Below are 25,121 nucleotides of genomic sequence, written 5' to 3'. Positions count from 1 at the left end.
AAGTTAACATTCTATACCATTCCATTGAAATAAATAACAAGGAAGAATTGATGTTAAAGTGAAATAGCGTGTATAATCCATCATGGACGTCGTCTTTGTATACTTATTGGTTGATTTTGTATCACATGGTATGGTAAACTGGATAAAATAGGGTGGAGCTTGTATGCTATACACATTGCATGTTATACCATTGTATTTGATAAGTAGGGGAAAATTTTTAGTGTGCGTTCGTGTCTGATTCCTATATGTGTAATGTTAAAATATACAACGCCCCCCACTAACAACTAACTGAATTATTTCCTTGTGTTATTTTCTATATGACATATAGGGGTGTACATTTTCAACGAAATACATACAAACGTGGTGAATTGGCGAAAAGTGTGTTTTTATTATAAAGAACTATCAACGTTAGCACAATTTACTAACCCTCCATAGTAGAGTCTCACATAGTATTGTGGACATAAAAAAAATTATATAGAAATTAATGATTATGAATTCGTTTTTGATGAATTCAACAAATGTGCCAGGTGTTGTACCTGGCTCATATCATCATCATCATTTGGGTAACACCACCGGCAATACACCAAATGTATTAGTTGATCCAAAATTTCCACCTACCGAAGAGTATAGTCAAAATAACTATATACCTAGTGATTTTAAAACGTCTAGTGATTTTTTCTCAAATTCCAACCAATATCATTTGCAATATGGATATCCACATCAAGCAACATCCACTCCATACGGTGCACCACCACCTCATCATCCAAATAGTGGTGCACCTATTTCAAATGGTTATCCTAGTTATCCAACAAATTATTACCATCCACATCAAATACATCCACACTCAAATATACATCAATTAACACGACAACCTGGATTACCACCAGGAATTCATCATGGACACGATAATTCACAACTACAATGTGCCCCGGGTGATGGAAATTTACCAACGTCAGCTGTCGTATCTTCCGCACCAAATTCCATAGCATCATCAATGTTACCATCAAATTTAAGTGATATACCACCACCTGGATCTACGGATCCATCAATTGTGTCGGCGGTATCGTGTAGTCCTGTATCAATTTCGCATCAAGATCATATGCATCACTCACCACAAAGTGGTGCACAAGCACAGCCACAATTACATGAATTAGGAATGCGTATGGAACGCATGGAAGATACCGGCGGATCTGATGGGCAAGATGATATTGATGAGGATCAATTGATGATGGATGGAAGTCCGTTGATGGACGATGACGAAGACGATGATTCAGAAAATGGAGATCGTGTAATTTACCCGTGGATGAAAAAAATTCATGTGGCTGGAGTCGGTGAGTACTTTATTTATGTTGGAAAGTAATATAGTTATTATACAATGATTCTTTACGTTTAAAATTCCATATATACTTAATCAAAAATACAAAAATTAACTTAAGACGCATTTGGCTCTACAAATTATTGAGGTAAAGTAATCAAGGCTTACATAATTTATTTTGGTGGTTCAGTGGCTCATGAATTATAACTCTGATTTAGCAGATTTTGTGACCCTAAGCATATCATCTTAAAAATACAGTATCAAATTCATGCAATTGATAGAATTTTGGTGTGGTTTTGGTTTTCACCAGTTTTAAATAGCTTACGCACCGTGTAAGCTATGAAAAACACAGCATACGTAGACTTTTGTAAGAAAAACCTTTCTACAAAAATTCAAAAATAGTCCGAAAGAAAAATAATAGTTTAAAAAACTAAAAAAGCATGCTTTTGTTGAACTAAAATGTAGAAAATAATTTTAGATATAAAAAAAAATTAAAAAGTGTGGGGTACTAGATTTTAATTTTTGTGAATATTTTATTGCTTTAGACAGATATTTTGTTTAGACAGATATTGGTAGAACTAAAATATCCAAAAAAGGACCCCACACTTTTTTAAGATAAAATTATTTCTCCCTAATCACTTTATTTTATTTTGAACTTAAAAATTATTTTCTACTTTTTAATTAAGTTACAAAAGCGTGATTTTTAAAAATATTATTTATTAACATTATGGGATTTTATCTGCACTTCCACCAGAATTATATGAAATATGTATATTATAAAATTGTTAATCTTGAGATACTGATCAAGATAAACTTATCATTATTATTGTATTACCATTATCATTGTATTGCCATCAGCCCTAAATAAGTCTCAATTTAATTCGATTTTTTGAAGTAGGTGAAAATCACAAGCACACATTTTGTTACATAGACGCATATCAAGCTAATAAAGCGGGATAAACCTTTTTGTTAAATACGTTTAATAATTTGTACCCTATTTTAAAATAAGAAAAATTCTTAAAACTAAATTTGCCTAAGACTTCTGAAAGCTCAAGTAATAACTATGTAATCTCTCTCCGACCTGTGCTATTCTAGTATTAAATAATTAGGCACTTGGATGACGTGTTAGAGGTTTTGGGTAATCAGTTATTCGTAATCTAAATTTCAGAGAAATAATTTGATTGGCTCAACTTTCATCTTTGTGTTTTAAATAAAGATATGCAGTCACTTACATACAGGCTGTCATATCCTTATTTCTTTCAAGAGATAAGGCCTCAATTATTTTTCACAGCATATTAATAATTCTTACTCGCGATAAACGTGAGAGGGTACTTGGGACATCTGCCCGTCTGCTTAGGAATAGTTCTTTTAGCTGTATTTAATGAAACCTAATCAAGTACAGAAAGGAAAAAAAATGCACATGTCTACTAATGTATTGGTAAAATGAAAATATTTCATATCTAGCGTTTCCTTGGTAAAGTTTACAATCTTTATCATCCGACGCAAAAACGTTTTTTGTTTTACACGCCGTTTTGGCACGCCGTATTACTTTTTAATACTGTCAGTTTTTTTTTATTTTTCAAATTTGCATTTAGGTGTACAGAATAATTATCAATATTAATAACTTTGATTCAAACTTAGAATTAAATTTATTAATATTGATAGTTTTAATTCGAACTTGAAATTAAAATCATGAATATTGATAATTTTAATTCCTTATAAAGTACCTTATAAAAAACCAGGTGTCTGTGAATGAAATTTGAAAAAAAAATTATACTTTCAAGAGTAAAACAGCAAGCTATACAAGCCTTCTATTAATAACATTTAATCAATAAGGTTGAATATATTGAATCTACACAGAAAGAAGGATTTCTTGAGTAGGAAATTTTTTTAACTCAGAATTTTTTCTCTTGTTAAAAAATTGTTGGAATTTGTACTTTTAATATAATTGAGCCAAGAAAATATTTTTGTTTCGCGTACAAGAAATTCTAGAGTGAAAATCGTGGTTTTACGAACGCGGTTTTAAAATGTCTGAATATTTCTAAATATTCCTGGTTTAAATTGAAATTTAAAGAAATTGTCAGATTATTTTCAAAAGTGTTTATGAAAACGACTAAGGTCTCAACAGCGGGCTACAATTTTATAGAATCAAAAACCATTAACCGAAAATGATCTTGCAATTTATATAAAAAATTGATTATATTATATCTTTTTAATAAATTATTAAAATAGAAATTCTATTCGAGCAGTTAAAAAGAAGACTATTATTAAAATCATTAGTAAAGCGTTAAAATCTTGTACTGATATAAACCGATCGTTAGCCTAAAAAATGGGTCGGGACTCTGATCTAGACGGAACACACATTATTATTTTGGATTCCTTTAACGGTATTAAATTTAAACAAAAAAAAAAAAAGGTTGTGCTTTTTTTTGGATTTGTAAATTGGATCCGATCGCAGTTTTACAGATAAAATTGACAAATAATGTCTGGATTTTCACTTATTTTAGACGAGCCAGGTTATTAAAAAAAGGCTTTTATATAGGTAATAATTCCGATGTTTTTTTAAATCCGTTTCAAACTGAAAATAAAATGCCATTTAACAAGCACTTTCAGTTTTGTATTGATTCAAATTTCCATCAAATTTGAAAAAAAAATTTTGTTAATCGTTTCATTTTGAATATATCGGAGTCAGCTAGATATATTTTGTGAAGTTATCCCATCAACTGATGTAAATTGCGTTTGCAAGTCAGAGACCCGATCAATTGTTCGGGCTAAAGACTGATTTCTGGCCTTATGAATAATAATAATATAGTATACTTATTATCGTGAGAAATTTATATTTATTTATAATGCTCGAACTGTTTGTTTGATTTTATATCTAAGCCTTAAAATCAATAATTCTAAAAATTAGTCTTGAAATATGATTTTTTCTAAGCAAACAAACAAAAGTTACTTGATTTTATATATTCAAATTCACAAATAAATAAAAACTAATCGATTAAATAAATATCGAATTATTTTGTTTTAATTTTGAAAATATCTATGGTAAATGAGTAATTAGTATTTACATATTTAAATAAATAGATCAGGCTTTATTCGGATAGTTTCCAAAGTTTTCCCAAATTTTAAGTAGCCCTAAGTAAAAATCAATAAATATAGAAAAAGACATATAATTAAAATTAAAATACATAAATCGTCATTTGTATAAGAAAATTAAAAACAACTAAATAAATACTATTAATACCTCTGCATAAATAAACAAATGATAATTTTCAAAAACAAAAATTTTTATTTTTAATTTGACATTTTGATGATTTAAAAATATTTATTAAATTTTCGTTTCATTTATCATAAATAATAATACAATTATTTCAACATTATTAAAAATAAATAAATATTTTTTTATTAATTTCTTTAAATGCATTCTATTATTATTTATATTATATTTTTGACGATTTCATGTTAACTTATAATAAGTTTCTAATTAATTTCTTTATTTATTTATTTATTTAATGTTTTTTAATTTATTAAACCAAAAAATGACAACTTAATGAAATAATAATAATTTTTTTATTAATTGTTTCTTTTACCATCTGGTAAATATTCGTTTAATTGCTATATTTTATTTTCTAATTAGAATTCAATATCGAAATGCAGTACAGTGGACCCCCGGTAATCCGACAAACGTTTTGCAGGGCAGTGTCGGACTATCGAATTAGTCGGATTATAGAGTACTATCTTAGACCCCGTATAATCCCAAATTTTTTACATAAGGGTATCTTGTAATCTGACAACTCACAAATCTAATGAGAAGATTCTAATATAGGATATATTCAATAATATGTACCTATTTTCCATCTTTTAATAGAAAAAAATAGTTCGGATTACAAGGGGCGCCGGATAAGCCAGGGGCCGGATAACCGGGGGTCCACTGTAGTTTTATTAATTTTTATGGTTTGGGTATAAAGGAGATAAAAAAAGGCAATAAAAAATGGCAATAAAAAATTGTACCTTACATAATTTAAAAATTTTTATATAAAACAATATACTATGCAATATAATATAAATTCCGAAAAAGTTATTACCAATTATATTAATAGTTCCTAATTATTAATAATTATTTTTCATAAATAATTATTTTCATATTAAGATATATATACTAAAGAAAGCTACTATAAAATTAGTTTTAAAATTTTTTGACACCAACAAAGAGTTCAAAAAAGTGAAGAATGGTGGAAGAGTAGGGAAGAATATAGTTATATAATAAATAAATATGTTCAAGACATTTATTTGCGCTTCCACCAATATAATGATCACTTTATAAACATAGATAAGCTGATCTTAGTTAAATTGCTGTATAAGTTAAGCATAAAACATATTTGGCAATAATTTACTTCCCAAATTAAAACGATCTTCAAATAAAAAAGCACGAAGACTATGTTTTCAATAGACAATCGATAAGATAGATAGATAAAAAGTAATAAATTTTAATTTAAATTTGAGATCCCAAAGACGTTTGCGTATTATTTATTAGAAATTTTTGATGCTCGTTATTTTAAAATATTTTATCTGTTAGGTAAATTGGAATTGTTTGCAACAAGCCAGACATTTTTGGTGTAATTGTAGTCCGAATATAACACTTAGCAAGGGTGCTAGTGAGAAAGCTACTTTTATTTATTCCCAAAAGAAATAAATAAGAATTAAAAATGCTAAATCATTTTGTTTTGTTCCAATCTAGCAACATTTGAGATAGTTTGGAACGTATAGTCTGAGTCCAAAATGTTTCTTAACGTGATCGGTTTCTTCCATTGGCGGATCAAGAAATTTTACACCCGTAGGCAGTTTAAAAAATTAGAATCTCCTCGTAAGACCTTTTTTTAATAATTTTGTTTCAAATTCTATTAGGATTCTCTATTTATTAGGACCTGTTAAATTGCGTTGGTTGTTCGAGGCAATTTTTCAACTCGAGCCATCGTTGTTAAATAAGATCGTAAATGTTATACATTAATCAAAATAGCACTTTTGTAAATTACCAGAAACATCGTTACCAACATACTTGCACTATTTTGAACTTCTTCAGTGTTGAAAATTTTCTGTAAACAATTCTGTACAGTTCTCGCCGCTTTTGAAGTTCAACCGCAAGTCTGTCTAAAATTATTAGATATAGGCACTGTACCTGAATATTTCCCGAGGAAGAAGTAATTTCTTCTACAGACTTATCTGCTGAGAGCTTTCTTTTCTGTATCGTCTTTTCGTCCTTCATAATCTTTAACTATTGAATTCCAAAGCTTGCTGTTTATTTTTATTAAAATTTGCGGTTTTTGCAAAAATTATATAAATTCGACTGTTATAAACTGAATAAATGTTCAAATGTCAATATCAACCGACTATAATTGTTTTTCTTACTTTTCCACTAAAAATTTTATGTTTCAAAACTTCCAGGTTTGCGCTCCTATGTAACCTCACGCCTGTAGGCACGTGCCTACTTTGCCTAGTAGATAATATAAGGACGCACCACTGGTTGTTTCTCACTAAAAGTATTATTTCTTCCAAGTTTAATACTTTTTATTTATTCACTAAGATTCAACAAAGAATGGGAACGCATAAAATATAAATAGATAATAAGATGCATCAAAATAGATAAATATTCCTTTCAAATATTAATTCTGAAAAATGATTTTAATTTAAATCTATTTAAAAGTTCATGATCATAAAAGATTCCCTCGTTCACAATACCACCTAAAAAAGATTTCGCTTGATACATCAATCTCCTTAACACATACTTAAAATTGTCAAACACTTTATTCGGTGCTATACTATATTGGTAACAAACCAAACAAATATGAAACAAATCCGATTCGAATACAAAAGAAAAACAAATTACTAGTAATTTATTTTAGCAAAAACATTTAAACAGACAGATCAAATTTTTCAAAAGACCTCGTTTTTTCTTTCTTTGTGTGTGGTATAATTTTTTTTTTCTAAATTACATTAAAAACACTCTTGTATTGCATTCATATTATTTGATAATAATAATCCTTAACCACAAGAAACTTTAAAAAGGATCCATCCATAAGTGTCACAAATCGGTCTTGATACAAATTACCAGCTATTAAAAATTCAAAAGGATAATAAATTGCCTGTACTTAAGATTAAAGTCACTGACAAAAATTAGGTATAAATATTTATGTATAAATATAAGGACTCATCCTATTATTCACCTAAAAAGGACAAACGATTTATGTTGTAAGGTGATTTTTCTTAACTGTTTTAAGTATGTGCAATTTATCTTGGTAAAAAAGTTTTCGAATGTATAGATTTATAATATTATCTAATTTATTATATTATGTATCGAATGAACTAAAATTATTTTGGCTTTTGACCTCCCAACAAATACAAACTGAAAGTGGGAACATTTAATTTTGAAATGTTTTATAATGGGAATTATTTTTGCAGCCAAAGATATAACATAAATTATTTTTATATTAAAAAAAAAAAATCTTTTTAAAATTTGGTTTGCTGGAGTTTCAGAAAAAAGATGGTAAAACAATCCTCATCGCTTCCATCAAATCTCTATAGAGATAAATGAAGTACCAAAAATTAGAAAAATAGACAAATGTCTAGTCCGTAAAATAGGTCGGTCATCTTATCTGGACGCCACTGAATATTCATTACCTCTGTAGAGTCTAGACAAATTTTTAGATTACCTCTTAAAAAAAATAAGCTATTACATCTAAGAAATTTTATTTACGTTAATAATGACGATTTAAAATGTTGTTCTTAAGTCTGAGTCAATATGAAACTAACCAACACAATTTTTTAGAAGGGATAATAATTTCCCGCTCAAATTTTTATAATAATCCAAAATTACTGTTATTTATTAACTAATTCTTTTCCAAAATACAATTTTATATACCTACTTTTCTAACCGATTTTTTTGAAGTAATGAAACTTTGGAAAAAAAAAAAATTTTTAACTTAAATAAAATTAGATTAATAATGTTATTTAAGTAATGGCCTGACAATTAACGATTTAATTATACACGGCCAAAAAGGATTGAGAAAAGAAAACAATTAAAAACGCCAAGAAATTGTTATTACCACAGCGTTTTCTTGAGTAAAAAGCTCCTTTCTTTTTTTGTGTAGTTAAAAAAATGAGCATAGCTAAAACGCTTCCGATTTGAACCAGTTTTCAAATAGAAAATACAAATAGATTTAAACATGAAAAAATGTTTTCTCTCAAGAAAAGGCACAACAGACACCAATGCTATTCTTTAACTTCAAAATTCGCTCTAGCTTATCAAGAGTAACAATCAATGATTTGCAGTGATAGTTCCAGTAACTTTTAAGATACTCTTTATATAACGAAAACATATAAAAAATTAATATAAACATTAAAAAAATTATATTAATATTAATATTAATAATAATAACTTTATGAATATTCAAATATTTTAATTTTTTTTCTTTTATATTCATCATATCTTTACTACTTACTTGATGTTTGTTTAAATTTTAAACGATGTGTTTATTGTAATTCCACGCACACATAGGTACATTGGTAAAGTCTAAGTCATAAACAGCGTGGGGGCAGATAAGTGTACGATTTTGAAAACCCTGTTAAAAGAAATTCTATCAAGCTTTCCAAATTTTTATCTTGACCACCTGCAACTACATAAAGAAGAATTTAAGAAAATTAAGTATCGAAGGCAATTGTGTTCTTCTTCCACTCTTCTCTGCCCTCTTTCAAAATTGTTCCATATTGTTTCGGTTAAACGCTTTCACGGCGTAAGCGCAATGAAAGCATATCCACAGCACCATAGTTAATGAATTATTTACAAGAAAAGTGTGGTAGAAAAAAAAATTTTTTATGCTAGTTCTACACTAAACGGACAAACAAAAACAAAACCCAAACTCGAAAAATAACTGAACTTTTCGGAAAAAGAGTGACATGTTTTGCAACAGTTATTGTTTGAGTTTTGTTTTTGTTTGTCCGTTTAATTGGAAATCGTATTAAATATTAAAGAGTAAAAAAAAGCAAGTACAGTAGTTTTCATAGCGGCTTTCATAGCCCGGGTCTATTATTGGGAATATTTGAACTGGTCTAGATTTTAAGCGATTTTGGCAATTAAAAACGCTATGTAAACTACAGGACTTGTCGTTTTCTATTCAGTTTTTATTAACGCAATCAAATTTTTTGAATTCATTTTTTTATTTAACACTTTTTAATTAGGATTTTCAAATACTTATTCAATGATACACTCCACTTAACATAAGACATCCGTCGACTTTCCGTCCACATCCGTCGACTTTCGCTTTTAGCCTATGTACAAATATTTTTGATATTTTGTGGCACTCTAGAGACCAAATGTGATTTTTATAATTTTTACATTAATATGTTTGTCTATTTAAGACCTATTCAATGATATCCTGCTTAACATAGTTCGTCGACTTTCATTTGTTTCTTTCTCAAATCCATTGACTGAATTATCACAATCGGTCCACGCGTTTGGTCCACGTAGATTGCCGTGAATCAACAAACATACATACATATATACTGATAAACACATTACCATTCCTTTGCGTCGAGCAGTCGTGTCAAAAAAGGACAATATTTCGTACTGATATCCACTTAAATTTACCTAATAAAAAAATATTGACCTAAAATAACGATATAATTTGCTTAAAATTCACAATTCATTTTCGCAAATGCTTATTTATGTTATTTAAGGTGGTAAAATGATAATTTGAAAAAAATGGTGGGATTTATTTTTCCTGCGTTTTCATAATCGTACAATTCTCTGCCTCAAACTGTATGTGTAAATACACAAGCACAAGTCATATTAAATAAAAATTTTAATAATAACAATATTTTTATTTAAATATGAATTTAAATTTTAAATTATATTTCGTAGTATTTATTAAATAGGAAAAAAAACAGCAAGGGGGCAACTTATTTTTTTCATTATCGCATGACAGTCACTATATGAATTTTTATGTTGGTCTACGTTCCGTGTGGTGTAATGCTAGGTTAAATATCCATCTTCAAGCTTCGCTTATCTACTGTAAGAAAACAGTTAAAACAAGCCGGGTTGGATATGGTCTTTGCGAGTACAATCAATAAGTTTCTGATTCTATAAATAGACTATGAGCCACAGTATGTATATTTTAAATAAATAGACAGGAAAAAAATTATTAACTTGTAAAAGTTTTTAGTATAGCTTTCGAAGTTATTTTTGAGAAATATCGATTTATATTGCTCGTTTAGTCTCATGTTCATCGAAATTCATTCGATAACAGTATATGTTTTCTTTCTTAGGCCATTCAAAGTTTTTTAAACTTGCGTAGATGTTATCATAAGTACTTTTATTAACAACCTGCGATGATATAAAGCGTGTTTTAAGTTTAACGTGCCTATCTATGTACCTGTGTATCTGCCTGTGGCATCGTAAATCCATTTAAGGCATTCCCTACCTAAAAGAGTGTTAGTACACTATTTTAAAAATATATTTGATTTTGTTTGCTAGAATTTCGATGATTAAGCTTGCCCCTTATTAATTATCAAAATATTTTGGGATTGTTTTTGAAAATTTGAATATTGCTAATTCTATCATAATTTTAGCCACATTGGAAATAAACATATCAAAGTTTTCGGTTTGAAAGGTCAAAGAGGAATTATCTTTAATTAAAATTACTCGAAAAGTTATATGTCTTTATACTTTACGCCTTCATAAATAGACATAAACTATTAACCGAAAGGCTTTGGCGTTTAAAAAAATTGTATACACGATCAACTAAATAAAACATAAATAATAAATAAATAAGTGAATGTTGAAAAACAGAGAGAAATAAAACTTTGAGTTTAAAAATTTACATTCTGTGTCTAGAGCTCGTATGGCCAAACTGGCTAAGGCGTTTGGCATGAATACTTTTTACAATTGTTTTTAATCAAAGGGGAATATTTATCGTAAGCAATGAAAATTCTGATATAATATTTCCCAGATATTTCAATTTTTAATATTCTAAAACATAAAATTTGGAATTATAATCATCAAATTACGTTATCAGTAAGATTATGACGATTTTTATTTGATTGTTACCATTAGTATAAGCGAAATGAATGCATCATTTGAATTTACTTAAATAGTAAACTATTGATTTGACATCTAAAGATCTTTCACATCTCGGATTGTTTTATCATTATTTGTTTATTTTGTTTGTACATACATAGTGATAGTATGAATTCGAAATATCGTGATATTAGACAATAGGCATTTTCATTATAAATTACGATTTTTTTTTTGTTTCAGACAAGTCTAAAAGCCAATATACAGGGTGGGTCATTTTAATCAATAATGGCTCATGGCTCGTTTTATAGTCATACAATCAAAAAATACATCAACCAAAAGTTGCAGAGTTTGATGGGTAACATGATGTTCTGACATCAGATTTGATTCAGCACTTCGGGTTTCTTTAATAGTGAATCAAGATTCTAAACGAAACAGATATAATAACACTTTCAATTGGAAAGTTGATCCATATAAGAAAATTAACAACTTTTGTTTAAAACATTTTTTCGAAAAGTTAGCTTTGGGAGGAAATGCGAGTTTTAAAATATGTAATTATTACATTTAATCGAAAGAAAGTACGTTTAATATCTATCGATAATTGTATGTCAAAGTCATGGACACAAGCAAATGTTCTCTATTGTCCATTTAAACTTTTGGCTTAAGTATTTTTCCGTAGTTAGCGTGTTTTCTTGCAATTAAATACAATAATGAAATATTTTTATGTCCTCCGAAAGGTACCCGAAGGAAAGAAACCCGAAGAACTAGGTCCAATCTAATGTCAGAACATGATGCCCCCATCAAACTCAGCAGCTTTTGTTTAAGATATTTTTTGATTGGTTAAGTACAAAACAATCTATCAGGCACTTTAGATTAAAATGATACACCCTGTATAGAATAAAATGGATGCTTTGAATATCTATATCGTATTCATTCTAGTAGAAATAAAAAAGCCTAAAAGTAGTATTTCTATATTAAAAGTGACTCAACGTGAAGTTCCTATAAATTTTGTATGTCGAGCTGTCCTAGTTGTTTCCTACCTGTACCTGCACTTAAATAAAATTTAAATATTTATTTAACAGAAAACAAAAAATACAAGAAATGAATTTTTTTCTTCATCGAAACGCAAAAAAATACAAAAAAACAAACAATAACCAAACATTATAGTAATTTTTTTGTGTATGTATACACTTCTACAAAGTGAGTGTGTTTTGTTTTTTCGACAACCATGACAAACTAATGATAGTTTTTTGTTAATTTAATGTCTAGACTACGTGACTGACTTGACTGACTCAATATTTTTACTGTACAATGCATTATTCTATAATAAATAAATAAAATACAAATTATGTAGAAGTTTATATATTGCAAAATGAGTTTAATTTAAATCGATTGAAAAACAATCAATACATCTAATTCGTAGAAGATACAGAGTTGTTCAATAAGACGTTGCTACTTATACGTATAAACCACGCGTGCATCAGTACTTATGTTAAACAAAGAGAGTCAAATATACACTGAACAACCCTGTACTTAAGCCGGTTGGTCTGTAATGCTAAATTTACATCATTGACATCGATTAAATCGCATGCTCTTTAGTAGTTCTATTGTTTTAAAGGTGTTAATTTATGAAGGGAATATTGAAAGCATAGGAGTATTTGAGCACGCCAACACATCATAAAACCAAAAGCAGTGGCTTGGACTTTAATTTCATCCAAATCAGCATAGAAATTTGTATAAATTCTAGAAGAGAGTCGATTTAAGCCACAAAAGCCTGCGCTAAATGTATGCCAGAAACATGATATTATATGTAATAGTGCCACAACTGTATGTCCTATCATGATTAGTACAATACCTCTTGTATTATTTCTAGGTCTAGTAAAGCCTTTCCGTTGAAATTTTGATTTTATGCGGTTATAGTTTTTTCAATTCAATAAAACATTTCAAACAGCTTTAAGCTCGAACATTGGTTTTTTTTTACGAAGTATGCGAATTATAAAACTCTATTTCCGTAAATTTACATAAATATATGTAGCTGTGATAAGTCGGCATCTACAAAAATACATATTTTCCGTTTTTATCGACCTTTCTTCATAAGAGCATCCATCATACTATGACTTTTGAAAATGGTTAACCATTTGAAAATTTATTTTCCATGCATCATTCGGTTGATCACATTGTCATCTTTTAATGTATTTTAGTTTTGAAAATTAAAATCGTGTAGGCGTTAATTACTCAAATTAAAGACTCACTCTATATATACCTAACTGACAAACAAAACCATAAAATGATTTTTGAGGAGTTTTGAATTTGAAATAAATATCAATTATTTTTATGAGAAAATTAAAGATATCCTTTAAAACACCACCTTCATGAATAATTTTTACACGCGGCATCTAATAAGCAATGTGGGCAGCTTTTTAACTTATTAAATTTTGTGCCTAGAAACACGATCAGATACAATCACACAGGTTGTTTCATATTTATCGTTTTCGGATTTCTCAGAAAAGTCTTATTCTTAGAAAATTCCTTTGAATTATTTTGATCTAATTAAGTTTCTTAACCCTTTATCCGTGCTAGTCTTTCCCATAGATATTTAGCATCCGTGAGTAATAGAAAAATTTAAATCACCCAAATTTATCATGTAGTAAAAAATTATTGAGAATTTTCTATATGAAAATTTATATCATAGGACTGGCCAAAGAAACAGATGGGAGTATACAGATGGACGATACAATTGTCTTTGTTTCATACATGGAAAGAACCAAAATATCTAATTGCATAATTTACAAATAAGTTTTGAATACTACCATTCATTTTTTATTCACACCACTCCAAACTAAAATTTTTGTTTGTAGACCTCGTTATTAGAAAACGGCTACTATTGAATTTGATAATTTCTAATAAGTGTGCCTGCTCCTAAAAATTGGGGACGATGAATTATATATACCTATGTAAATTTCCATATTATCTTCCAAACTGCTCGATGGATTTCGTCGGTTATGGTATCGTTATATTCGTCTTCAAGTGTCTTAAGATAAGGGTTTGAAAGAAAAAGGCAAAGTGGCGAAATACGTCATTAAAATAAGATTAACTAAACCTATCGAGTAGGGTATCAAAATAAAAGGAAAAGTTATTTTTTTAACTTTAATTAGAAATAATAAATTGGTTAAAAAATTTTAATATAGTATAATAAATATGAGGGGTATTTTAGTGCCGAGGCACTAAAAAGTCTAAAACAAAATAAACAATAAAAAAAATAAAAAACCCGAATGCATTAAATGAAATCTGAAAAGAAAGAAACGAGTCCAGTAGTGTACATAGGGACTTTAAAAGTCGGAGCCATTAAAAGCTAGACCGGCTCTAGGCTTCCAAATAATGGGCCCGGACTGTTAAGGGCCCTATGTGAACCACAGGACACGTTTCTATCTTTTCAGATTTCATTTTTCATTTGAGTTTTGTATTTTTTAAATTATTTATTTTATTTGCTAATTTAATAAGAAGACAAATCAAAACAAATGAAAAATCATTTTATCACACCGGCAAAATACAAAATAGATGCCAAGTATTCAAGGACATGCCGTTTTGTCGAGTAGCGAAATTTTCGAATTTTTGTTCAATTATCTTCTTACAAGAATTGCGAAAAAAAGGATATTGAACAGTTTGAAGCTTATGGCCCATTAAAAATCTTTCAGTCCCCGAGTTTGAATTTAATTTTCTCAATAGCATATTAATTGTACGATGTTTTTGGACTATCTAAAGACTACGCCTATATAAATTTGTATTTGTTAATTTCCATTAAATTCAATATAATCTTTTAGGTGACCGACGGAATACAAACAAATATTTTTGTTCAATTCAAAATAAAATCATAAAATTCCTTGAATCGGAAAGTTAAAATCACAGTTGACGAGAATATACCGATGCTTTATGAAAACGATGAGTCAGTAATTCTGACGAAGGATCATTGACAGACGGACATAAATGTACGATGAAAAACCATAAATGGTCAAGCAATGTACAAACAGCCCCCTATGTAACAGAAATATTTCAAATCTGTACAATTCCTAAAATATTTTAGATTAAAAAGTTATAATATACAAAACATAAGTACCTAACGACCATTTTTCAAAACGTCTAAAAAATAAAAAAATTGGTATTGAAGTTTTTGGTTTTTATTGATAATTTTTTTCTTTTAAATTTACCTAGCTGAAAAGAATTTTTACCGATTTTTTTATTTTTAAATTATTATTTTTTTTTAATTTCATAAAATTAGAAAAAAACAAAAATTAATATATTTTTAATATTTTGCTTGTAGACAAATCGAAATTCAAGATGGGATTAGGGGCGTACTCCTCTACTTCAGAAGGTGAGGCCAATTTTTAAAAAAATATTCTTTTTTCAAAAATATAAAATATTATATTATATTCTAACCTTTTTTTTTGTTAATATGTTCAAACTGAATAATTTTTTTCATATTTTTCTTGGTTCTTTTTTTTTTTTGACATATGTTAGACGGTCATCTCACCTTCTTAAGTAAAAGATGGCCTATGTTACTTTTTATTTTCAAAATGGTTTTTACATGACAGATAATATCAATGTCCTTCAAAATGAATTTCAAGTAATGTTTTTATATTAATATTTAAATATAAATTAATTTTTTAAAGACAATAAAGGCTGAAAACTCTTGGTGTTTATAATTTTATTGTTCAAACACAGTTTGAATTATGTTAAATAATCAAAATTTAATTTTAAATAAAAATATATCCGGGTTACTGAATTTGTTTGGACCTACTGTTTTTCAAATAATATTTCAAAATACTTTTCCTAATGTAGAGTTAAGGTCAACTGGACATAAAGCTAATTCTAGTGACTAAGCAACGAAATATTGAAAAAACTAGGACTTGTGAACTTATGAAACTTTATAAATAACTTCGTAAATTTACTTTATAGTTAAATATATATACATTTTCTATGGCGTGATGTTATGTTACTATTACTAATTGGAAAGAAATTTGTAATTTTATTGTTTGCCCGTTGTTGATATAAGTTTAAACCATTTCTTACGATAATAGGTAATAATATTTATTAAAAGTGTGTTTAAAGTTTTTTTGAAACCACGATTTAAATTCAAAACTAAAATCCACCACTTACACTATCTCGTCACCTCCACGAATATGTCTATTTCCTATGATATTTTTGAATTTCCTTGATATCAGTTAAATAGTATCGCATTAGCGTATTGTCATCTGCAAAAATATTGGAACACTTAAATGCCCGTAAGTAGGTGAAAATAGAATTAAAAATTGTATCACAATCATATATATTTAATTCAAGGTAAAAATACTGTCTTAGAAAGATGCGAATAATTCATAAATGAAATAATTCAGAAAAAATTATCCTATTCGATTTCTTAGTAAATTAGTGATACTACTTTTTGCAAGCAAAAAGAAGTTATGGTACCAGCGTAATCCATGAAAAACTGCAAAATTTTCGATTTTGTCAGTTTTTGCAGTTCAATTCAAAAATTATGAGGTTTTGATATTAGTTGCAACTGTCATTTTGAAAGAATATTAAATTTGAAATAATTGAAGCAAACCTACAGCACCGTAAGTCTAATAAGTTCTGAGATATGATGCCTGAAAAATTTACACGGTTTTCAGAAATGTTAAAATTTGGAATTTTGCTTATGTTAAACCGTTAGAGATAGAAAAAAGTTTTAGTGTAAAAATTGTTCCATATTAAAAAATTAACAAATTTTGTTTGAAACAATTTTTCGTAAACTGCATTGTTTTCTCGTGTGGGGACAAATTAGGGCAAAACTTTGGTGTCCATTTTTCAAGGATAGAAAAATTAAAACTTGGAGGATGCTTCAATTGGTGACCATAATGAAAAAATTTTGAAAAAAGAATTTATTAGAAAATACTTTGAAACCTTATACAAATAGCGACCGGAAGGCGATGTCAAGCTACTTTATTGATATGTTATTTGGACCCCTTAAGAGATTGTGAAACTACGTTTTACAAAAAAAAAAAAAAGTTCTGCTTCCTGCGTAATAGGTAAAATCTAAAAAAAGTTCAAAAATTTAGAGCACTACTTATTTTTGCTTGCAAAATATAGTTTCATACTCCCTTATGGGCTCCAAATAGCAAAAAAGCAGCGTTATCCTATCGTGTTTTGCGATTTTAATGTAGACTTTGACTGGCGTAAATGTTTTGAGAGAAAAAATAATAGGTACAAAATTATTTTATGAATACAGTCAAAACCGTATTTCTACAAGCTGACGGTAACGACGAAATAGAATGGTATCTTCCGAAGGACTATATAGTCCTTCTATAGACACGTATATGTATGTATCGTCTATAACAATATCGGTTATAACGAAATATTGGCTATTGCGATCAGTATTTATTGGTATTATAAGTCGCCGTATAAACTTTATTTTCGATATTTATTCTTATATCGGTTATATAAACCAATTTTCATTAGAATTAATCAGTAATAACGAACATAGTTTGTACATTTACATGCATACTATTACTTTAATTAAAAAATATACATATCGCTTATTACGACTATCGATTATAACGGCCATTAACGTCGATTGATTAACGTCGTTATAATCAATTATAATGTTCGCAATTAAGAAAAATTGTCTACCCTCTGGAGTCGTTTTGAGGCTGTAGTGGGATGTTTAATAAATTAACTTATTGTGCTTCACTTATTTTGCTTACTTAACTAGTATATTTTACTTCACTTTGGTAAGCACATTTTCAGTGTTTCTAATTTTATATAATTCCAACTATTTCTGTTAGTTTAAATTTTTAAAATTTTAATTTTTAATTAAATTATGCGCATACACGATAGCCCAAAAAAAAACAGCAGATGATGAAACATATTTAAAACATAATGACACAAAATGCATGAATGAATTTTGATACAAAATATTAAAATAACAGTTTTGATATCTACATGTGAAAAAAACAACATAAATATAACCAGCAGGAGAATGATTGGGCATAATTTTTATTTCTTCTACCGTACTAGTCTCCGGCGGCTTGATTTCATAGATACCGTCGTCAAAATGTACCTACGCGAACAACATAACAAAATGTTTATAAAAAATATAAAAAATATCGTATCATATCTAAAAATGCATTGGTGGTCGTTTGAAGAAGGTATTCCTTGACAAAGTCAAGAAGTCTCCCATTTTTTTTATTGAAATATACCTACTACTAATCAATATAGATTACATCTACTATTGATTTCATCATTGTTTTTTTGCAGGTCAGAAAAAAAAAGAAATAATAATTAACTTTAGATTAATATTTGTAGTTAAGGATAGATATTTTGGTGCATTTCAAAACGTGTTCAAGGTGATAAAACTGTCAATATATAACTATTCAAACGAGCTTTGTGACAGTATAAATTTTTAACATGCTCATATGCGCTAAAATCGTGCTAATTATAATAAAAATATAATCATCATCAAGACATAAAGACAATACAAAAATATGGTACCATCTTCTTTACTTAGTGATTCGGATCAAATTGGTGGAAGCGTTGGGAAATGTATGTTCAAAAGAAAGGAAAAGTTAATTATACTAATCTTCTAGTTTATAGTTAAAAAATTTTAATAAAACTTTGTGCTTTTATTTAGATAGGAATTAAAAAGTAAGAAATAATTTTATAAATGTATTGTATTAAATTTAACTCCAATATTTTTTAGTAGGTATTTATTTTAATATTTAATAATTTAAAAGTATGTTGCCGTTTTTATTAATTTTTTATGTGTTATTGTTATTTCAATTACAAGAGACATTCAATATTGAATCACCAAACAATTAAGTTTGGTTTTCAACATTTTAGTAATTTGTTGTGTGCGTAGTCATGGTAGGGACAATAAAATCGATGCCAGCGCTTCCAGTAAAACATTTTGGCGTTAAAGGAGGCTGTTATGACTAATTTGAAATTATTTACATGTTAATGTTATAGAAAATGTCAAATTAAAATTGTTGAAAAACACTTATTAATTAAACTTAATGCAATTGTGAAAATAAGAAATCAAATTGCACAAATATTATTTTTCAAATGTAAATTATCATAATTATTTATTTAAATTTGTGAGACAATAATATTGAATTTTCAATGTAAGTCTAATACAATGTAAATGCAATCCATACAATTATATATGCATTCACACAATTCTATAATTAAAGTAGTGTATCGTTACCATGGAAACGCCCCCAATAAAATCCACACACGGTTCGAATAGGTCTGTGGTCTTTAATAACTGTCAAGTGCAAGTGCTTAAAATTTTTTCATCCGAAAAACGATTTTGAAAAGATTTTGCTTTTCCTTACCTACCTGATAGAACTTATACATCCTGCCGGTATAATATAAAAACAGAATAGTTAATATAGGTATACAATTCCTCAAGAAATAACTAATTTGACAATTACGACAGACAAATATTTGGTAGTTACTACCATAAGTAACTCAAAATGAATAAAAAGTCCATAGTGATTGCACAATTTTCTTTAAAATTTTTTAAAGCAATTTTCAGAAACGTATAAATTGAGATAAATTTTAACACGCTTTTATTATTTCATACGTATGTTAGTAATTATGTAACGGAAACTTTGAACATGATTTTGACCGCCTTCAAAACGTTGAATTTACTCGAAATTTGGTATACTTGTCAAGGACCGATGACAATACAATAATTTAATATATCTGAAATTATATATATTTACTTGCGCTCCCACCATATTTATACTGAATTTTTAATAAATAAGTAATAGTCTAAAAAATTAAAAAAAACAAAAAATATAAAAGACTTTGTAACTAGCTGAACTAAAAGGTAGAAAATAATTTCTTTAAATTAAAAAAAAAAAAAAAAACATTTGATCGTAAAAAAGCGTTGGGTGCTTTTTAATATATTTTATAATGACTTTTACCAATATCTGTCTATAAAATATTTACAAAAATTGCAATTTAGTACCTCACGATTTTTTACGATAAAATGAATTTTTTGAATTAAAAGAAATTATTTTCCACCTTTCAGTTCAGCTAGTTACGAAAGCGTGTTTTTAATTATTTTAATTATTATTTATTAGTGTAGTTCACACACGAAATTTTTCAAGTGAGAAAAAATATAATTAATAGCCCATAAAATTAAAAAAGTGATATTAATTTATTTTTATTAAAACACTTTTTCCATCATATTTTCTAGCTTTCATAAGCAAGAAAAGTGCTACTCCACTGTTATAAAACAATTTTTTCTACATGTTACACTGGGTATAACTCCGAGTTTGGAACACAATTATCGTTACATTGCTCTCAAGTTTTTTAACTGACAGACTTTTTAATAGCACAAATAGAGAGTAGAAATGCATATTTTGTGTTGAACTTGTACGTTAAAAAAAATTATTATAGTTATTCTTAGCTAAAACTGTAACAAACTGTATGTAACAAATACTGAGTAATGGGTACGCCATCTAGTACCGAGTACTGAAACGTTACACACGAATTTATCTCGTAATTCGCATTTTTCGTTACTCAAATTTTTTATTTAGAATATATACACTTTGACTTACACAGTTGATCTATAATTGGCATAAAATATTTTCAATTGAAATTTTATTAGGTAATATGTATCAAAAGTAACGAGTAACGTAACCATAAGATTGTAACGGGTACTGATTATTTTAGCAACGAATACATACGGGTACTCAATTTATCATTACTTTTATTTACTACTCTTAGGATCTGCATGGATATTCGAAACAAAGGTGCTATTGATATCAAATATTACAAAATATGTTTGACCAATTTATTTGAGTAATGAATGTGTCAAGTTGCCTATATATGTATACCTTTTAAGATATTTCTAGGAGAAACTTATTTAAATCGATTGATAGTAAAAAATTTTTCCAATCCTAAATAGAGTAAAACCTTCATGTATATTTTAATGTGTGTTCAAATTGATAAATGAATCTACCGGCATACTCGAATTTTGATTTTTATTGAATTCCCGAATCTTAAAGATTTTGGATTTGAACGAAAATCTGGTGCCTACTTATTTATATAATAGATATTTAAAGTTATTATTTGATATGAGAATTGGTAACCATTTGGAGAGTTCATTTCAGGATATTCCTACCTTTGTTCGCTCAATTTCAATAAGAAAAGAAATATCCAAAATTGAACCTTTTAAAATCAACTTTTTTGTGACGTTGCCAGCTTTTATACCTATACCTAGACCTTATACTATACACGATCGTAAAGTCAATTTTTATATCACAGTCAAGTTAGTGTCTTGCATTTCTTGCTATACTCAAGACATATTTAAGAATCCACGACTGTCTTTTTGCTTATCATCAAACTACTTCTAAATCACGTACAAAATTTTGAAACGGCTTTCTTGATCATATAGGTAATTTTTTTCGGAAGGCTTTTATGTAGAGTATATTCTAATTAAAATTTCGTAAAATTTTGTACATTTTAAATTCGAAAGTTCTATACATACATATTGTCTATATATACAAAATTATATTCTTCTTCTGCCGTGTGCGTACTTGAGCGTTAACGGAGCGCATACATGGTTGTGTGTACTTGTAGGTGCGAAGATTTCTCAAGGAAGATTTCTTTATATTCGTGCATAGCCGGACCGGGTAGACGGTTTTATATACAATAAGTTCAACTCAGCTTTTAACATGGCAACAGATTGTAACTGAAATGACTATATGAAAAAACTAACTATATACCTACATTTCCCGAATTTTGTTAAAATGTTAAATATATAAGAATATTGTTAAATGAAAGTATATAACGAAAACTAATTTTGATAAAAATCATTTTATAAATACTAAAATGGCGTATGCTTTCGGCTTTTCAATCGTTTTATTCCAAGAATTTCAATTCAATTCACACAAAAATTATCGACCCCTATATTATTATTTATTATAATACTACACACTTGTTTTGCTTTGTTTTTTGTTAGTGGATTCTAAGAAATTTAATTTATTTAGAAATATAAATGTTTTTATTTTTTTATAATATTTTTTCTTGTTTATTCAACTTTCGTCATATTTAGCGGGTGGTAATTCTAGCACAAATACTAAAATATACCTTGGTTTTTGTTTTAAATTTTATTCGTATTTAAAACACGAATCAAAAATGGTTTCCTTGCATTTTTTTGATAAAGTGTGAAAAATTGAAGTAGGTTTTTCTTATATGTAAGCATTTTTATAAAATGACCATAACATTTAGGAAATTAATTTAGTTTGCAGAGATATTTTCAAAAATTGCTTAGTTTGATTTTTTAGGATTTTACTTCAGAATCAATATGAAGCTTTCGGAATAGGGTTGCCACTTCAAAGTTCCGTGCAGTTGGGAAATAAATTAGAAATACGAGAGATTCTTGAATTATTCTACTTTACGATATATTTTTGTTTCGTGTACACAGTTTTTCCATAATTAAAAATTTAAGCTTGTATGAACATAACAACAAGGGTCTGTTTTATAAGTAGACTTTTACTAAAAGAATAAGTGATTAAAATTTCAGCTTAAGTATCTATGCAAAATTGTTAAGAATAAATCATTGAAAATCAATATAAATTGCTTTTACGGAGAAATCTCAAAAGAACGTCATAATTTGAAAATTTTTGGGAAATTTCACTTGAAACGAATGAAAACAAATTAAAAAAAACTTTTTAACTGAAAGTGAGCATATTAGCAATGACATAGAGAAGAAAAAAACCAAGTGTCTCCATCTTTATACCTATGCGATATACGAGCAGGGGAAATTATCTTTATGCTATTTTTAACTATGATGATGAATTTTATTATGAAGTCCGAAAGTTCATGAATGTAGACGAAATATAAGAATACAATTTTTCAATATCTACCACGGCTTTCGAAATATCGTAAACTAAATAATTAAAAAAAAAATTTCAATTTTCAATATTTTGAAAATTACGCCAGGTATCGAAAAATTATTCTTACTTTTCGTCTTATACCGTCAAGTTTTCACATAGATTACTATCAAAGTTGAAAAAAAATATATTTTTTATTTGTTTACCTGAAATTACTTGATCATATACGAGAAATAAAACCACAAGCCTTCCACTTTCCGGGTGGATAATCAGGTCACTCAGTTTTACCTAATAGGTGTCGAAACGAATTTATATGTTAAAGATAGCAAAAATGTCAAAAAAGGTCACACGCTAGGATAACGGATTAGTTACCTTAAACTAAAAGGCTTAACTTACAATTAAATAAATTTAGTACATATGGTATTCTAATTTGAATCTTTTCATCTTGTTACAGCTAATGGATCTTTTACACCAGGAATGGAACCAAAAAGACAACGTACCGCATATACTAGACACCAAATTTTAGAATTAGAAAAAGAATTCCATTACAATAGATATTTAACGCGACGAAGACGAATTGAAATCGCCCATACATTAGTATTGTCAGAACGACAGATAAAAATATGGTTTCAAAATCGTCGAATGAAATGGAAAAAAGACAATAAATTACCAAATACAAAGAATGTAAGACGGAAAACAAATCCAGCAGGTGTGACAACAACAACACCAAATTCCCAAAATAATTCACAAAGTCCAAAAACAAATACATCACCAAAGAATGGTGGTCGATTATCAAATAAATTAAACAATAATGATAAACGAAAAAATAATCGTAACGATATGGATTTAATAAATGGTAATAATAATTTAATGAGTGATCATACAAATAATAGTTTAAATCAACAAAATCAACAACAAATCGGTCCAATGGGTCCAAGTCCGATACATCATCCGCATCATCCAAGTACGTATCCAACAGATCCAACTATACATTTATCGTCAATTGGCCAAATAACACCTTTAACACCTGCAACGCAAGCGCCTTGTACACCAACAATAAAATCGGATTACGGTTTAACTGCACTTTAATCTTAAAAAAAATTATGTGATTATTATTAAAGAAAATTAATTATTGTTCATTTTTTTTTTTGTTTTGTTATAAATTTTTGTGTTAAATTGTGTGTGCCATTTTGTCATAATTGTTGGGATTGCAAAAAAATTAGAGCTTTTGGAATGTGATCATTTGAATTTATAGGTACTAAATTATTTCCAGTGAAACCTTTCTTTAAAGTTTTCAATCTGTCATTAGAAAGCATTTGAATCCGTTCTTCACAAAGTTAAAAATAAATGCTGATCGTATATGCTATCAAAACATACATAGTGTTTCTACGGATAATTGGCTTATAACTTTCGTCAATAGCAATAACTAATGTCATAAAACATCTTCAGACCATTTGAACTTGTTTTGCTCATTAATAAAGCCTATTCAGCAATTGAAGTCCACTGTCAATTGTCAGATGATGAACGCGATTTGTCAGCTAACAAGAAAAGGATCTTCACTTGTTTTAACTGAAAGAGTAAAAAATCTTTAAAAATAGATAATAGCGAAGTGACAAATTTTGGCATCGTGGCCCCTCCTTTTAATGACTCATTCATCTTTTGATGTGCATATTGCTTAATAGGTATTAATTTCTATTTCAAAATTGATTTATACATATTTTTTTAGAGGAACAATATTTTCCTTCGCTTGAAAGGTAGCGCATCGTATTTTTCGTCACCTGTGTACAGGGCCAGATTTACACAAAACGCAACCATTTTGCAATGACAAAAAAGCCCCTCTAAGTTTCTTCAGCTAGGTCTG

At 28.1% G+C, this 25,121-nt stretch overlaps 1 protein-coding gene across 1 annotated transcript; it reads left to right on the top strand.

Annotated features, from left to right (window-relative positions):
- Positions 1-342: 342 nt before the first annotated feature.
- On the top strand, positions 343-24,349 carry LOC123304971 (homeobox protein Hox-A4). Its single transcript, XM_044886546.1, has 3 exons — positions 343-1,331; positions 15,700-15,750; positions 23,715-24,349. Exons 1-3 carry the CDS (start codon positions 485-487, stop codon positions 24,347-24,349), a joined length of 1,533 nt encoding a protein of 510 aa, XP_044742481.1. The 5' UTR covers positions 343-484.
- Positions 24,350-25,121: the final 772 nt, after the last annotated feature.

Source organism: Chrysoperla carnea, chromosome 1 (genome assembly GCF_905475395.1).
Source record: "Chrysoperla carnea chromosome 1, inChrCarn1.1, whole genome shotgun sequence".
Taxonomy (NCBI): Eukaryota; Metazoa; Arthropoda; class Insecta; order Neuroptera; family Chrysopidae; genus Chrysoperla; species Chrysoperla carnea.
The sequence above is the reverse complement of the archived record's forward strand: the minus strand, read 5'-3'. Positions and strand labels throughout refer to the sequence as shown.